General features: G+C 34.3%; 1 protein-coding gene across 1 annotated transcript in view; it reads left to right on the top strand.

Annotated features, from left to right (window-relative positions):
• The window catches only part of ARHGAP5 (Rho GTPase activating protein 5), a 46,846-nt gene extending 28,880 nt beyond the window's left edge, over window positions 1–17,966 (top strand). The window contains exons 5-8 of the mRNA XM_026849142.1: window positions 5,070–5,147; window positions 6,570–6,701; window positions 8,435–8,540; window positions 13,002–17,966. Coding sequence (XP_026704943.1) covers window positions 5,070–5,147; window positions 6,570–6,701; window positions 8,435–8,540; window positions 13,002–13,332 — 647 coding nt within the window. The 3' untranslated portion in view covers window positions 13,333–17,966. The remainder of the gene's footprint in view (window positions 1–5,069; window positions 5,148–6,569; window positions 6,702–8,434; window positions 8,541–13,001) is intronic.
• The last annotated feature ends 726 nt before the right edge of the window (window positions 17,967–18,692 follow it).

The following is an 18,692-nucleotide window of genomic DNA, read 5'->3' as shown; positions in this document are numbered from 1 at the left end:
AATTGGCATAGAATAGGTTTCAGTAGTTAGGAAACTACAACAGTTTGTATTTTGCAACTTTGGAATTAATCAACAGTGAGGAAACCCTGTCCAAACTCGAGAGGAGGGGAAAACAGGCATCAGTTGTTTCTCCTAATGGAAAGCTCACTACCAGACGGATGGAGGAGGAGCACATGCGTTAATTTATTAGTGTGTGAGAATCACTGAAAACTGTAAACAAATATGTTTTGAAATATTCATAAACACATGTTGTGCACTTGAGCTGTATTGCTAATTAATGTATCCCTTCAAAGGAAACATAGGAATTATGTAAAGAATTCTTAAACAATGCAGATAGCACCAAGGTGTCAGTATCTTGTGCAGAGTACTTATGGTACTTACACTGCTGCTCTTATTCCCCTGACTTTCTCCAGGCACAAAGTAACCAAGCTAATATGCTTGGAAAATTAGAGTTATCTTCAGATGTCACCCATTTTTAATGAACTAAAGAATGCACCTACCTTTTCCTAGGCGTGTTTGTCATGTCGTATTAATTCAAGTATTTCAAAATGAAGAATACCATGAGATATGTGCTTGAGTGACGCTTCATGAAGTGATTGAGAACTTGTTTAATGATTGGTTAATTTCACTTATAGAAATGTTAATTCAGCATTGGATGAAAGCTTCCTAGTTTTTGAGTCTGTCTAGAAGTACTGCTTATTATCTTAAACTGCTTACTTTTTACTGAACATTTCAATATTCTGTAAATTATTATTATTATTACAAGAAGCAGTAAGACACTTATTTTTGGTTCTGCTTTTGAATGTCATGGATCTTTAAATGCCAGTGTTGATATGCGCAGATAAGAACACATTAAATGGCAAATTTTAAATATGTTTTATGTAAGTAAATTTAGTGCTGGACTCTTGAAGAGTTTGGATTCTTCAGTCTGTAATTACATGTATTTTAGGTGTATGTAGAATGTGCCTTTCTGGATCCATAAGGTGGTATTTGCTTAAGTTTTGTGTAATCTGAATAGCATAGGGATTGAGAAGAGGTACATCAACTCAATCTGTGCAATGAAATTATAGAATGATATAGAACACAAAATTTACAAAGGTAAGTGTGCGAATGATAGTCTCGGCTATTGTAGTGGAGAATCATTCCTGAAAAGTTCAGTTGGTCTCTGCAGGAGAAGGAATTAAACTGAGGAGAGACAGACTTGCTGTGAGTAGGTGGCATGTATTCAGAAATGTAGACAGAACAGTGATAGTGGAACCTGGCTACGCATGTCAAGTTGGCAGATACTGTGTGACTTTTCAACAGGCTAAATATTAGTATAGCTGTTGTCACTCAGGAAAAGGCTTTAAAATCATCATAGACAGCTGTCTGAAAACTTCAACTTCCAGTACTTGCTATCAAGCAAGTAAAAAGAATTAAAGGAATTATGAGAGTTGAGTGATACGGGGAAAAATCATACTATTATGTGATTCCATGGTATGCACAGGTTTTGAATACTGGTTACAATTCAAGTCAGTCTGATTAGAAAAGAATTGGAAAAGATACTGTGTATGACAGTAATAGTAACTCTTGGATAAAGAGGAACTGAAATTGATTAGCTTGGAAAATTTCTGAGGAAGGGAAATGATAGGGAAATGTGCTGGGAAAGAGTAGAGAAATTATGGCTTCTTGTTTAATCAAGAAAAAAAGATTTCATGAAAAATTCAGGTACTGAGCATAAACCCAGTCTACTTTCATGCTGTACTTTCCTGAATTACAAAACTGCTTTTGCTGCGGGTTGTTGTGAAGACCACAGGTAAATGACTTCAAGGGATTTGGATGAGATAGTGGAGGATAAATTCCCAAGTGGCTATTACAACACCTTATGTAAAAGCCTAAGCAAGCCACCATCTGTAGGAAGCTGGGAGGATGTACCACAGAAAAATTGCTGTTGTCTTTTTTTTTTTTTTTTTTTTTTTTTTTTTTTTTTTTTTTTTTTTTCCTCCTGCTCTTCTTACCTCTCTTCTCAAGCATATATTTCTTACTGGTGTGGAAACTGGATATTGTACCAGGCAAACTTTGGCCTACTCTTGTGCTGAAGTTAGTATGTTCTATGGAGGAACCAAGAGTTGTAAAATATGTTGGTGCCTAAGTGTGGAAGTGTCCTACAAACAAAATATGCATATAGGTGCAGATCCACCTTGCTCATTTTCTTTGACATGTTTTGAATGCCATGGGAAGTCCCAGTTAGATGGGATGGAACCCTGATCACAACTGGCAGCACAAAAGGCACAAGAAGAGAATTTATTAGGCACTAGGAGGTACTTTGAGAAAGCAATAGTCTAGGGAAAGGAGATGAGCTCTGTCTTGAAGTAAATATAGGCTATTGTGATGTGACATCAGCAAGATCTAATTCTTTAAACCGAAAGGAGTAGTAAAGCTAGCAGGACAGAGAAGCAATTAAATCATCTGTTCCTATTATATAGTATTACAACAGCCATTGTGTCCAGTAAGAATATCTTGAAAACTACAGCTGGACCAGAAGGGAAGCAGGATAAGAACATAGATAAGAATTCTGAAAAAATCAACAGGCTTGCAGATGAAGGAAGTGAATTTTTAAAAATCCATCAAGAAAAAATAAATGTTGCGTGCTTGCTCTCTCTCAATATGGATATAAATTATAGATATGCAAGAAGCTAAAAAACTAAAACCAAGGAACTAGTGTCTTATACTCGATGAATGTCTTGATGGAACAAGCATTGCAGACTACTGGTTGGATAATAAAAGAACAGAATTGAAGCATTACTTAAAAATTATGCATTCAGACTTCTAGCTGTGTGTACGCACCCAAACAGATTAAACTTGTCTCTTTGTGTGCCTTAGAGAAAAAATATGATAGTTGACCAACCGTTTCATGAAATGTTACTTTCTAGAATATACAAGCAAAAAAATATTATTTTTGCTCAAGGAATTTAAAGCACAAATTTAGTTAGATTAATCCAGAATTGCAACACTTAGCTATTTTTGGAAGATGTCTAAATTCAGTAGGCATATCCTTGTTTAACCTGAAAAATTTCTGAAGTACTGTAAGTTGTCTGTCTGTTTCTCAGAGCAAAGAGGAGTCTACCACACGATGAAGTAGGGAGGGGGAAAAAAAAAAAAGCCCAGATACCACAGTAGAGCATCTCTGTCTCCAGAGCAGCCCAGTTAAAGTATTCAAGGTTTAAACACTCCTACTAAACAGTGACTGGATCAGACTTCTCAGAAAATGCTGTTCCAGCATGTTCCATTCCTTTTGTGCAGGAAGAAATTGAATGGTAGTTGGATAAAACACAGAATACCCTGGGGCTGTAGGGTCTCCAACTGAGAATTCTCCCATATTAAACAAAGAGAATCTCAATCCTAGCTTGTTCTTATCTACCAGTGATTTTTTGGTATTTCTTTATTTACAACTTCTGGAAGAGGAATGCAAATTGTTTCTATCTGTGATAGTGTGTAGCACATTCGGAGCATTCTTTTGAAGACGTGTGAAACCCCTTTCAGCTGTGGAAACCATTGAATCATTGAAGCCATTTTTTGCCCTGTGCCACCAAATTTTACCTCTTGGTGCTTTCTGAGGACACCAGTGAATGAGGCTCAGGTTTTTTGAAAGGACTGTTTAGGTATATATTTACAAGAGAAAACTATTTGCTACAGATTTGGAAAGCTAAATGGTAGGTATAAACGTTTATTGAAGGAAGGCTTACTAAAATAGCCTTGATGAAGCCAGTAAAGAGACACATGAACTGTCGAGGCATTAAAAAGGAAGAATTAAGTTAGAAGAGCTGATAATGAATTAATTGGTATAAATTTCCCAACAGTATGAAAGTTAAGTGCTTTCTGTAATTTGATAGTTGTAACAAGATTCCTGGTTTCTTGGTAACTTAAAAGGCACGTTTGGTGACTGTGGTGCATCAGAGGCGTTGTGTATTGATCTGATAATCTAAGGTGCATTCAGTTACTGGGCTGTGATGGTAAAAAGCCAAGAAATTTCATAAACTTCTGAAGTTTTAAATGGAACCATGTACCGTTATGGAAGTCTACCATATAGATAATTTTGCATCTGTAAAGGTAGTTTGAAGAATTATGGAACTATAAACTGCTTGTATTCCTTAATGGATTCTGAATTAACAAAGAAAAAAGATCTGGGGTAATGGTGTGATTAGCAGAATGGACACTCATTCAGTGAGTAGCTGTGGGCAAAAAGATAGCAGTGTGATAGGAAAAATTACTGGAGTGGAGTGAGCAAGTGTGTGTGTATGCATAATAAAGATTTATTTTTTTAATGTTGTTTACTAGAATGGCTGCTGTAATGATGATGACTCTATTATGCATAGTAGAATAAAGTAATAATGAGAAGCTTGGAGAACCTCTGCTTCCTAACATCCTTCACCTTTTCCCCTCTTCCCCTGCCCTTTAAAGAAAGACTTGTAAATTATGTGATAATTTAACTTAGAAAAGAAGTGAGGAGGAATGGATGCAAAGTTTATACAATATAAATAATAAAAGGGAAAGTATGTTAGAAGGTTAAGTCCTTGTCTGATACAGGGGTGTGCTACACCATGAAATTAAAAAATCAAGAGTCAATTGTAATTGCCTGATTTTTCTGCAGAGTATTTTATTAGTTATGTTATTGCTTGTCACAGTAAGTTGTTAAGCCCAAATTGTGAAGACAGTTTTAAAAAACATAAATTCTGTGAGTACCAAACCCAGAATTAAGATTTTTGATGAGTAAAAAAAAAGAATATAAATAACAGCAGTCTAGTAGAGATGGGAGGAGAATTATTTTAGATAAATGATTGCACAAATGCCTGCAGTCAAGTTCTTGTTATCCTACAGTGTGGTTTCCTCTGATTCATATTAAATGGTATAGTGTACTCAGTAGACAACTGTTATTTTGTGTTTTGGTAGTGCTGTAACACTGTAATGGTTAACATGGCACTTAAATCAGAAGTAGGAATACAAATCTTCTCAGTAATTATGACTGTCTCTGTTTTGCTCTACAGTATATAAAAGTTTTTTTGAATACTTTTTTTTCCTCCTCTTCTAAGGATTATGTACTGAAGGCCTGTACCGTGTTAGTGGGAATAAAACAGATCAAGACAACATTCAGAAACAGTTTGATCAAGGTAAAAACATGTTTTATTATTTAAAGCTGAAACAGAACTTGAATTCTCCATGGATTTATCACGGCGTCTTATGAAAGGGTTGAACTTTCAAACTGTTTTACAGAGCCCTGAGTATTTAATGCTCTGGTAGGTTGCATTGGTGTAGTCCAGGTTATTAGCAGTGAAGCTGTGTTTAAACCAAAGATGGTATAGAATCCTGTTGCAGCTGGCTTTAAGTGCTGTTAAATATTTTCTAGGTGGTATTCTGGTGTTTAAAATAGAGTTTAGATGCAGTACTAGCTGCTCCTTGTGTTAAGAGTTCATAAATATTAGGCGTTAAGTCATTCACCCCTCTTATCCCCCCCAAATGTAGTACTTCTTGATACTTATTTTAATGAAAGCTATCGTGAATAATATGGTTAACAATTAAATCTTGATAATAAATTTCTTACACAACCTTTTCCATGCTAGAATATGCTGGAATATGATTGGTAGGTTATGCTATTCACTTTGTGTTAAAAGAGAGGGTCAGTGTTTTTTCTTTTCCTTCTGCTTTCTTATGTAATTCATGATCTCTGTTGATATTTCAAAATTAAAACACTTCTTAAAAGTTCTTGGATATTAATCATGAAGTTGAACCTGTGAAAAATAGTAAATTTTCTCCAAATGATAAGAAAATAAATGTACTATTTTTTTATGCCTCACTATGCTGTTTCAGATAATCTGAGTATGATGCTAGGTTTTCTTCAGTTACCTTATTAAAAGATGTTCCAGAGTCACCACTCAGGTGGAGTGGACTTTTGAAAAATAAACTTAGCATTTTCAAAATTTCAATTTTTAATTACTTGAAGTTCTGAAGCTTACTTCTAGCCTTGGTTTAAAAATTATGTAGCATGAATTTATTATAAATTTCAATTTAAAAAATATCTTTACTTGTGAAACTAAGCTTCTGTTATTTGGGAATCTAGCAGTAGATTGTATGGCCATGTGTGGTCACTCATATGTGTTGTTCTTTTTTAAATGGCTTCATGAGGTCACATGAACACAATCACATGACTTCTTCAAATTAATGTGTACTGTACCGGTTTTTAACAGCATTTTGGGAAGTAGAATTCCAAACTTATTATTGGGCAAATGTGATTAATCAGGAGCCAATTAGTGGCAAATAGAAAAGAATTTTAAGTCTGCATGGAGAATTAGGCAACTTTATTTTTCTGATCTTATAGTGTTTTCTTATACTGTGAGATTTTCTTTATATTTGATTTCACGTGGGTCAGAGTGATGGCAGCTTATCCATAGCTTCACCTTTTTGTGCATTTTTTAACAAATGTTTGACAACATTTTCATTTTCAGTGTTTTGAATAAATTCTTATTTTCATAAAATATTATGAGGAATGATAGATGTGGGTTTTACTTACACTGCTGTTCAATTTTGTTTTACAGATCATAATATCAGTCTTGAGTCTATGGGAGTAACAGTAAATGCAGTGGCTGGGGCTCTTAAAGCTTTTTTTGCAGATCTGCCAGACCCATTAATTCCTTACTCTTTGCATCAAGAGTTGTTAGAAACATCAAGTAAGTAATAAACCATTTTGTCTTGATCTAATTACATTATCTTGATAATCCTTATTGCAATCTTTACTTCATTGTAATTTGAAAGGGCTAGCTGCACTGAAATACTTTGAAGGTTGCTTAGACATGTACATTTTTTAATATTCTTTAAAATTAACAGAACTATATGATGAAATAAACATGATATGGGTTTTTTTCTAAATAAGTTGTGGCTTATTATTTCTCCTTTTACTGGAAAATTTAATTGGAAAAATCTACTTTTCTTTTTTTCCATTCTGGATTAGTGCTGCATATGATGAAAGCTCTTCAAACTGTATTGCCGTTGTTAACAGGGATAAAACCCCTTGAATTCATAAAGTCTTACATTCAAAGTAGGCTTTAGAAATCAGACACATCTATGGAATATTATGGTAATTCTCATTTAGATTTTTTCAAATTCTTTTTGGACCCTTTATAAAATGAAATGCTTAATTTTGCCTTACAAACATTTTTCAGATACTTCAAAGTGAAATGACTAAATTGTTCCCTTCTTTTAAAGGGTATCTATCTTGTATTGGCACTAAACTGTTTCAGAAAAAGACTACTACGCATTTTTGCAGGATGCAATTGTGACATACAGTATACTTAACACTTTTTTGTTCAAAACATGAAAATACTCGTGTAAACCTAAGGCTTGGGCCTGGACTTGATTAATATACAGTACACTAGAAATTTTGTCTTTTTGGATGATATCTGTAGATACTTCTTTGTGGTACTTCTGCTGTACATTTCAGGAAGGTTGATTGTTTAATGTAATTAGTTAGGGGGTTTTTTTCTTAAAAGTATATAATTTAAATTTCGGTCAAAAGATGCAATAGCTTAGAATGTTGACTTACTGTTTTAGACTACCATTAATACTGCTTTGAATTTCTATTTGGGATATATCAGAGCATATTTAACATTGTTTCTACGGTACTAGGGTACATCAAATTTCTTTTTAGCAGTGCAGTCAAGTAATAGAGATGAGCCTGTATTCCTTTTTATGATATGAATCATCATGGAATAGAATACATATGGTTCTACAGAACTTTAGTGGTATTTTCTGCAAGTGTTTTAGCATCAGCATTTGTTGTGTGGTTGTTTTTTTTAAATCGTTATTTTATTCCATAGTTTTTTCTTAGACATTACTTATTCTCTCTTTGAAGCGTTAATAATCTCCCTTGGGCCTGTGACAATCCCTGTTCTCATTTAAAAATATATTTAAAATAGCCACACCAGGCTAATTCATATTTTTTAAAAAATTGAGTGACTGATAAGCTTAAGATATTCTAAGTTAATGTGAATGTCTTCCTTCCCCCAAATCTTTATGAAACTTCAGTCCCAATAAATCTTAGATATATCTAAGTCATAACATTTTGCAAGCAGAGGAAAATCTAACAATGATTAGATTGACTGTCACATTGTTAGTTACCCTTCTACAACCCATCAATGAGCTGATCAAGTGATTCCTTGTTGTTAAACACAAATATTTCTGCATAAATACAGAAAAATATTTTTGTGTTTTTATAGTTACCTCTATAATAAAAAAGTTATTCTTTGCAATTCTGTATGCAGATAAGAATTTTATCAAATATTTTATCACTTGATATTTCTCTGTGGGTATATTATCTGTGCCATTATACTAGGAAAAAGTCTTAGCAACACTTTATTCAGTATGTCTTTCTAGATGTGTCAAAAAATGTCACTTATTTCTGTAGAAATCATGGAGAAGACGGAACGGCTACATGAATTAAAGGAAATTGTGAAGAAATTCCACCCAGTGAACTATGATGTCTTCAAATATGTAATAACGCATCTAAACAGGTGTAGTATTTTTTACTTAAAATTTGTTAAGTTGTAACAATTGCAAAAAAGATGTGTTAGTTACAACAAATTGAATACTAGAATTGAAAATTTCATGCTACATTGCTCATCTGTTAGTTTAAATGTGGAAAATGAAACTAGGAGTTTAAGGTTGATTAGAAAAGGTTTGTATATTCTGTTCTTGGATTTTATTGACTTACATCTGGCATCATAGCTACTATAAAGTTACAACGATGATTAGTGTACATAAGAAAAAAGCTTGAAAGAATGAATATGCACCACAGTTACACATCTCTCACATTTTTTTTTCCCAAGAAGTAGCTATTAAAATTATAGACTAATGTAGACACCTGTAAACCCTGCTGAATAAGTAAAATGCAGAATGAAGCTGTAAGTAACAGTACATTAGTTACACTTGCTTCCTAAATGTTGCCTCTTACGTGGAAATTGAATTTAATTAATTTTTTTAAATTATTTACCTAGTTACAAAAATAATCTTATATTAGTAGGTGTGCACATCAAGGATCAGATTATGAGGTAGTGTAAAGGTGTACAGTATTCAGTCATATAAAACAGGAAGAAAAAGACCAGTTTACTCGTGTTTCTTTTTCAGCTAAAATGGGATTATTCTCAGGAATCCACCAAAAGAGATTAACTACCCTATTAAAAAACCAAAATGCATTGACAAAGCTAAAATAACCTGTTTTTTTAAGAAATAATTTGTTATCTACTAATCTGTCACTTGATTGTGATACTACTTCTGCATTTTTTTGACAGAATCACAGAATTGTTGAGATTGTAAGGGACCTTTGGAGATTGTTTAGTCCAAGCCATTGCTTTGCCAGAGTCAACTAGAACAGATTGCCCAGGACAGTGTCCAGTTGGGTTTTCAGTATCTCCAAGGAGGAAACTCCATAGTCTCTTTGGGCAACCTGTGCTAGTGCTCAGTCAGCCTCACAGTAAAAAAGTGTTTAAAAGTGGTCAGATGGAACTTCCTTTGCTTCTGCCTGTTACTGTTCGTCCTGTCACTGGACACCATTCACGAGTGTCTCAATCCATCTTCTTTAGACACTTCTATGGGATATTTAAAACCAATGATAAGACATCCCCTGATCTTTTTCAGGCTAAGCAGTCCCAACATTCTCAACCTTCCCTTGTTTGAGACACCCATGGTCTCTTAATGATCTTTGTGTCCCTTCACTGGGCTCCCTCCAGTACATCCATGTGTCCATTGTGCTGGAGAGCCCAGAGGTGGACCCCATACTCCAGATGTGGCTGAGTAGAGGAGTAAGATTACCTCCCTAGACCTGCTGGCAGCACTCCTAATGCCACCTAGGATGCTGTTGGACTTCTGTGCCACAGGAGCACATTGCTGGCTCATGTTTAGTTTGTTATCCAGGACTTTCAGGTGCTTCTCTGCAGTGGTGCTTTCCAGCCAGGCAATTTAGTGTATATAGGTTGTTAAATTGTTCCAGACTAGTGTGTGTGGTTGTGTTATTGCAGGTATTTGTAATGATCTAACTGGGCACATAATGGAGGGTTGGTGATTGATATTTTTGCAGTGTGTCCACAAGTGTAGGACTCGGTTATTGAAACAAAAAAGTACAAGTATTATCCAGTTGACTTTGCTATTGAAATACGAGAGGCCAATAACCATGAGAATTTAATAAATGGCAAATGAGACGAATTTTTCTTTAGTGTGATAAGCACCTTTCAGAGCATACTAGCTATCTAATTGTGGTTGATTTAACTGTAAGCAGAAGTGACTTTTAAAGATGGAGTTGAAACAGGACAGTATTGGATTGACATTGGCTTTTTTGATATTGGTTGTGGGTTTTTTATTTTTATTTGAGGATGACTGCCTGTATACAGTAAGGGCTAATATGGCATTATATGCTTCTGAAGTCTGGGAAAACATAGGTGTACAGCTTTTAAAGTCTTATCACGGAGCAGGTTTACAGCCTGAAGTTCCTGAAGAGTTTGCAGTGGATGAAGGTGTCAGGAACAAGAGAAACAGACTTTTCTTTTTTCATTTTGCGTGAACATAAAAGAAGGTGAATAGACATTTGCTAAGCACTTACAAGAAGACTCTGAAGTAGTTTGGGAAAGTTTGGTAGGAGATGCCATACAGGTTGGTAGGCTTTTGTTTATGCTGAGACAGGACAGAGGTAAAATTTAAACACAGGAGAGAATAAAGTTGGTTGTTATGTTTAATCTAGTTGTGAGCTGCAGCCAGGAAAGAGTGGCAGTGCTCTTCTCCATTTCTCACTTGTAGCCGTAGGTTTCCACTGCTTCATTTGTTGGATCTAATGATTATGCAGCTGCAGCATGTTCTAAAGGAAAGCAGAAATAGGGGAAATGTAATTTTCTGTAGAATACACTAGCTGATGTCAGACACCCTGTGGCCACCATGTGTTCTGATGCCAGAAAGTTGATGGAGAGGGAGAAGGAAGAGGGGAAGAATGACACTTCACCTGTTGTCCACAGCAGCAGCAGTCTTACAACTAGATCAGATAAGATTTAAGAATATGAGAGAGAAGCAAGCAGTGAACGCATGACGGGGGGGAGGTGCTTGAGAAGGCCAAACACAAATCAAATCCTAGAGGTGCTTAAGGATGCCAGAGGGTGTACATTTTAGCCTATGCAACTGAAGAAGGCCCTTGAAAGATTTTTAAATTCAGAGCAAAAATGAGAGGGAAAAAAGCAGTCTGCAAAATAAATGATCTGGCTTTTATTTCCATTATATTACATAGCAGGTGCTATTTTTTCTCCAGTTTTATAACTTACCTTGTTGTAGTTTGTTCTCTAATGAAATACCGTTATAGAGTTTGAAATCCCTCTTGGTATTTTTCAGTGTACTCATTTTAGGGAAAATGTACAGGCAGTTCTGATTCAAAACTCTTGACGTTCATTGTCCCATCACAGTGTCTTACACTTAATTTTTATTTAATTCCTGTTAAGTCTTACTCATTGCTCTCTCTCAAGAGTATATTCTAGGAGGAATTTATACACAGAAGAATTCAATATAGGAAGAAAACTCTTTAATAAAAAAGCTAAGCAAAGTGTAAGCTTACATTTTTATTTCCTGGTCCTTTAATCCTTAAATGAAGTTAAAATGTAGTTCTTTCAGGAAAGCGATTACGAATATTACTGCCAATCAGAAATAGTATCCAAATATCCTTTGGACCAAAACAGATTGAGAGGCAATATTTGTGTACCCTCACACTATTTGGAATAAGTAATGCGCATGCTAAAATGGAAGTCTACCCTTTATAGTTACCCCTATACGTGCATTGTAAATGAGTGAAAATATTTTCCTATAGCATTAATTCTACTGTTTACTATGGTTTTCACAGCTTTTGAATCTATGGACTACAGCCAGCTGTCAGAAATTCTTGCAGTCTGCTCTTGTTAATCATCAGAATTGTAACTGACATGTTGCTGAAGTTTTGTTTTCTGCCTGTTTCTGCAGGACAACTGTAGCTCAGTTACCTTTGTGCCGTCTACTATAATGTAGGAATTGCATGTTCCCAGATGAATGAGTATCTTAGATGTTTGTCAGATTTATTAACACATGATTTTTCATGTATCTCTCACTAATTCTACATAAAATGATGTTGTTACTTTAGAATGCAGAGTATTTTTAGAAAACAAAATATTCTGGCTCTTTCTATCCTATTACTGTGAAAAGCAGTGTGCTCTTTCTGAGGAGGCATTTAATTGTAGATGATAAATTTGATAACAGGATAGTTTGGGGGGTTTTTTTTGTTTTTTTTTCTCTTGGAGTAGTACTGTAATAATGAATTTAGATCATAAGAACCTGTTTCAGCCCCTGCTTAAAAGTAGAAAACTTCTAGGTAGAGAAACCCAATTGGAAACCTTTGCGTTGTACAGTGAAAAGTAAACAAAAATTCTAATGTGTGTTGAGATTAGTGAAATGGTTGTGTTCTTCACAGCTTGGCCAAATTCTATTGCTGGCCAGTATAAAAAAAAAACCCAAACCTGCAGAAACGTGCCTTTTGGTTTTCTGTTTAACATGTGATCTAATGTGATGCCTTTTTCTTTCAGTGCCACAGATGTTAGTTAGTATCTGACTGATGTACAATAAGAAGCCATTTCTGTCATTTTTCCTCTAGACATTTTAATGGACAAAATTTTAATTTTATGAAATCTAATAGCTCATTGAGAAATTTAAAGTTTGTTTGTTGAGAGGGCTAGTGGAATGCTGACTTTCTTTCTTGATTAAAAGCTTAATGAGATTTATATTTATTAGCTATCCAAATCTGGAAGAGTCATAGTTTCTAAATTTTCTCCTGCATAATCACTTAAAAAAACTGCTTGTTTTAATGGATCGCTGGAGACTGTTTAATAATAATGCTTACAGTTAGAGCGCTATGAAAATACTTGTAGTGGATTGCATACTGGTTTTAATTCATTCTGTGCATGTTGTTCTCATTTCAGGGTTAGTCAGCAATATAAAACCAACTTTATGACTGCTGATAACTTATCGATTTGTTTCTGGCCTACTTTGATGAGACCTGATTTTGAAAACAGAGAGTTTCTGTCTACCACCAAAATCCACCAGTCAGTTATAGAGACCTTCATTCAGCAGTGTCAATTTTTCTTTTACAACGGAGAGATTGTAGAAGCACCGAACCCAGTGGCATGTCAGCCACCACCTTCCAACGCAGTGCAGATGGTGGAACCAATGGTACCTCTTCAGTTACCACCACCACTGCAGCCTCAGCTGATACAGTCACAATTACCAGCAGACCCTCTTGGTATTATATAAATAGAAGATGATTGCAGGCAGCCTGGCACTGGACAGTAAAGACAAGCTATAGACATGCATGTTTCAGGATACAGTAATGTACTTCATATTTATGAAAAATAATTCCCATCCAGCTGATTGGACATCTTTTTGTTATATCCCGTACTGTGTTTCTCATTTGTACACACTGCAGATAAAAACTATGTGATAAGCATGACTGGAGAGGTTTAATTTTTAAAAGCAAAAATAGCTATAAAGTACAAAGCTGCTGCTGCATGATACCTTATTGCAATCACTATATCATTCCTGTGACGGTTTGTCACAATATATTGTGAATAAAATTTTTCTATAGAAATTTAATGATTTAAAAAATTACATTTATGAAACATTCAATGCTTACAGCCTGCTTTATGGCTGTTTTTGTTATTTAACATGCTATTTTTGGCAGTTTTATTCACATTCAAGCATTCTGTGTAAACAACTAAACCCCAGCTATAGTTTATTTCATAATCTCCTGGCTACTTACGTGACGGTATGCTTAGGATGGTTTATGGAAGAATGCAAAATGCACTGTTGAGAATTTTACAGTCCCTCACCATTCATCTTTACTTGTAAGTAAACCTGTGGACAGTTTGTTAAGGGTGGGTGAATTTGCTTATTATTTCTTACAGCACAATACCAAGGACATGCTTGTTGTAAAAGTGAGTTTCAAATATTGTACAAAAATTTTGATGTTGCCTACTTATTTCTTTGTTTCATTACTGAACTAAACATTTTGTAAAACTGTTAATTCTGTAAACAGCTGCATGTTTAAAAGATCATTGATGGTCTTGTAAACTTAATCTAATATATTTTAGATATTTTAATTTTTCCCACTTGGGAATACATGTAGTGTTTAGAAAATAGTTCATGACATTTTCATATAAGGTTATATAACTTTTCATACATAAACATGAATTTTGTTGTAGTAAAATTCTCTAAACCAAACAATGTTTTAATCTAGGACTTCAATTAATCTATTCTTTAAATCTATTTTTATGTGACCCTTTAAAGATATACAAAAATGCATTGCTAATACATAGCAATAAATACTTTGGGTACTGACAATTAACCTCTTTGGAGTGTGTATATATAAAATCACATAAACTTGTATTCATATTTTTTTTCCTGTGGTATGTTGTACTAAAAATTCAAATGACTGATTTTTTTTTTTACTATGTTTTTAAATTATCTTTTTTTTTCATTTATTTTACTTTTACATTGGTACCAATTTTGCTGTAAAAGAATGCTGCTTAATTTAAACAAATCTTTTGGTTAAATATTCTGTTAGTGGTAAAAAAAAATTAGAAGGTTACAAATTGTAGCAAAGGGGAGACCATAGATAAACACTACCTGTGAGACTTTACATAGCAGCTTTTTTTCTTTCGTCATCAAAATGTACCTTTTTAGGTCTGCAGAAAAGAAAACAGTTTTGGCTCATTCAGCTGCTAGAATGTTTTGTGTAGTTTAAAAAAAGAGCTTTATGATGGTCACTGTTGTAATCTTCACTTATAACAAGATTTAAGATCGTCTTGTATGTATTATAGTAAATAGATGATTTTGAGAATTAAGGCTTTTAAGAGTTTGATTTGCTCCATTTTCCCAAAATAAAAATTGCCTTTCCCACTTATGTCCTAGGTATTGTACTTCTAATTATGACTTGGATTATCATTCTAGATTACTATGATACCATAAACCTGGCTGCTGTTTGAAGTACATGTATATTATAAATTATCTTGATATTGTGTTATATTCTTGCAAGTAATTATCTTTTCTAAGAAAACATAAACAAAAAGGAAAAGTCAACCCTATTCCTATTGCAAAGCACACAGGAATTAATAGTACAATAAAGTCTGTCCTGTAAATTGTAGTATTCTTAACTTGTTCTACTTTACCTGTTGTCTATGTAGCTTTTATTTATAGCTGTCAGTCTAATCTTGGCATGTTTAGCAAAGAAAATGAAACTTCAAGAGTTTTATAAACTATTTCTAGGTTGCTAAAGAATTTATTTTTCTACTGTATATGGTATAGACAAAGCATCACCTGTACAGGAAACAAGTCTATTTCTAATAGAAGTAAGCTTAAAAATAAATGCCAGTCATATCCGTATTTAGAAGTTCTATCTATAAAGTATCTCCAGTCTTTGTAATGTGAATTACATTTTAAACTTTCTACAAATTCCAAGTTGTTTGCCACAATATTTAACTAATCTTTGAATACTAATTTTAGATTAATTTACATTCCATTTCATGACGAACTTTCATGTTGAACTTGTGTTCAGAAGTATTTGAAGTATCATTCATTTATTTCTTGTGTATAATGTTATGGCTAAATCACTTCATGATTTTTTAAAAATCTTAATGCTTATATTTGGCCAAATGTGAAAGTGTCATTACATTTACTGGATAAAACATAAAAAGAGAAATAATAAGAAAGCATGGCATGTGGTGCTTGATTGTCACATGCAAGAGTCCCTGCATACTGTTTGCATTTTAGAAGTGTTATATGCAGGAATGTGGATGTGTGTGTGTCCTATATACACTTGGATATTTTTGATGTGTTTGTGTGTTTATGTACACAAGCACATGTGCACAGACTTGCATGCACATACACCCACATAGTAAAGTTTTAAAAAGATACTATGAAATTATACCATCGTTACTAAAGACTTTTAATAGAGCTTTCTCTATTATTATTTTTATTAGCGCTATAAAATGAGGAAGCATGTCATTATAAATGTATTCCTCATACTTTGGCTCATGTAGTCCCTTCTAGTTTTAATGAAAATTCAAACAATTAATAACTATATTTTTTAATGTGAGCGTTTTTACAGTAATATCTATCTTGATAAAGATACAAATGTATATTATTTTTGGTTGAGCATCTCAGTGACACTTTATCGAGTAGTTTGTCTTTTTTATGTAATGGTATAGACACTGCGGTGTATTGTCTTTCAATGTTTCAGCAATTTTAAAATCCCAGACCTGAGTTACAAAAGTGCCATTTTAGTAACACTTAACAGGTTACTTCAAAATTCCTTACCCTCCATGATCTTGTGGAATTTTAATATGTATAGTGTAAACAGATTGCAGATGTCAATTTAAGAAACTTTTTTGTTGTTGTATGTTTTCTCCATTATTCGAATCCTGGTTGCTAGGAAATTATAGATATGATTATTTTTAGTTGCTGGAGTTTAGCTTCCAGTATTTATGATACATATAGAAAAACTATCAATTGGAGATTAAAAAGAATTGGCCTTAGTTTACGTGCTTATTTCTTTTTTTTTTTTTTTAAGTAATTGTGTTGCTGTTTGTCAACTGAAAAAGTTACACATATAAAAAACATTAAGTCAAAATTTTGTTCTTTGTTTATAATGTAATCTTTTGTTGCTACATCAGCAGAATACTGCAGTGAATTAAATATCAGTGAAGCTTATTCTGTATAAAAGATGCAACAAATAAAATACTAAGATGCTTACTGTGTATAATGTTCAGTTTAGTTGCCTGCTAAATTTTTAAAGGCAAAAGCACCCTATCTTTCACATACCCAGAGATGAAATTTAGCAGTAAATCTTACTAAACTGAGTGCAACAAGTGTTTAAGGCATTCTGGGGGGGAGGGTGTCTCTCTTCTTGCATTTGATAATGTGTTTTAAATAGCTGAATCTTGAAAGTGTTTCTCACAGTGGTAAAGACTCTTCTGTAGGTAATGCACCCCCCCTGGATGGATACATGAATGCTCTAGGGAGCAGCCCTGGGAAGTGACAGTGTCAGATGTTCTGTTTAACTCTGCAGTGCATGTGAATTCTGTGGCTCATGTGACCTCTTACATTTTTTTATGATTGAGCTGCTCAGCAAGAAAAGCTGTGATTATGGAAATCAGTTTTTCAGATTTCTACCATGCTGAAGGAATGGGTCTCTTAAAAATAATTTTCTTACAGGATTTTTAAACCTGAAGTAAAAACTGTCTTGAGGTCATCTCTAAATTTTCAGAGTTGAACGTTACTGGTCATAATTCTGCTAACTAGATGGGATAAATACAACTTTGATAGTAGTAATGCTTTTAGGTTTTGTGCATGCAACATCTATGCTTAGTTTGTTTCTTCCAGAACATCTTAAGTCATATGGCCGATGCAGAAATAACTGCAAAAAATTCCTGACAGCATTCAAGTCTGAACACTGTTCAGGTTTTTATGATATGTCTTAACACTTGCAGATACTGGATCATTTTACTCTGGAATAGGATGTGTTTTACCTATAATTTACTTAGTGTGCAGATCTCAGTTTTTCAGAGTGCTGTATCAGAAACCATCTCTACAGAATCTGAAGCGTAACACAGTGTTCAGACTCTACAGCAGACCACAGGTTTCTGGTGAATAACTGTCCTGGAGAACCAAAGTGTAACATTAGTGTTCACTTGTGTCAGATTCAGTCCTTCAACTAACTCATAGTTTCCATGGAATCAGAAGGGATGCATTTAATCTGTCATCATGGCTAGTGAAAGCGAACACTTCCTTCCTTATTGACAAATTCTTTCCCAAGTATGTAGACGGTGCATGTTACGGCTGTTGCCCATATGCTTCTCATCTTCCCTGTAAAATACAATGCTTGTGTGTTTTAACCTGGTATTTTTGTTGCTGAATAGAGTGTCATTGATGCCTAGCCAACAGTCTGGTGCTTTTATATTACAGAATAGGGTTTAATATACCTCATTATAATAATTGTTTGTTACTGGTTTTTATTTGGTGTGTTTAGAAGATAACAGAGAATTATTTCACTGAATGCCTACAGTGCAGTAACTGTGGTTTTTCAGTCTTAAAGGGTGATAATAATGAAAGGCCATTGTTCTTCTACTTACAAGGTGTTTGAGTTAAGAAAAGATGGGAAAGGAATCTCATGGTGGTATTTCTAGCTGTGACTGCATGTTAGTGCTTCAGGGGTAGATACACTGACTTGAAGAGTACCTCTGGCCGCTTATGCAACTGACTGATCCTATATAGTATAGCTGTAGTTTGTATTTTCCCCAGAATTACGGTATCACAGTCTGTCTGTTCTTACAGACTGCTTCACAACTGAAGGAGTGAAGGGAAGGCAAAGGAGCCGTTCTCATCACTTCCTGCAGGTCTCTCAGCTTTGCCACTGGTAAAAATTGTCAGGGGCTCCTAAAGTGCTCTTGCAGGTTTTTCCTGAATTAAAAGTAGAAAACTTACAGAGTGGTAAGTTATGAAATGAAGTTCTTCGGTTAACTGACACTGAATGCAATGCATTGGTGAAACATCTAGAAGAGATAAAGTTGTGCCATTAAATTACAGGCAGTGCAGTCTCCCCTTGATGGTTTCACCCT

The sequence above is a fragment of the Athene cunicularia genome (assembly GCF_003259725.1).
Source record: "Athene cunicularia isolate RWA chromosome 5 unlocalized genomic scaffold, athCun1 chr5_part1, whole genome shotgun sequence".
Lineage (NCBI taxonomy): Eukaryota > Metazoa > Chordata > Aves > Strigiformes > Strigidae > Athene > Athene cunicularia.
This window is presented reverse-complemented; position numbering and strand designations above follow the sequence as displayed.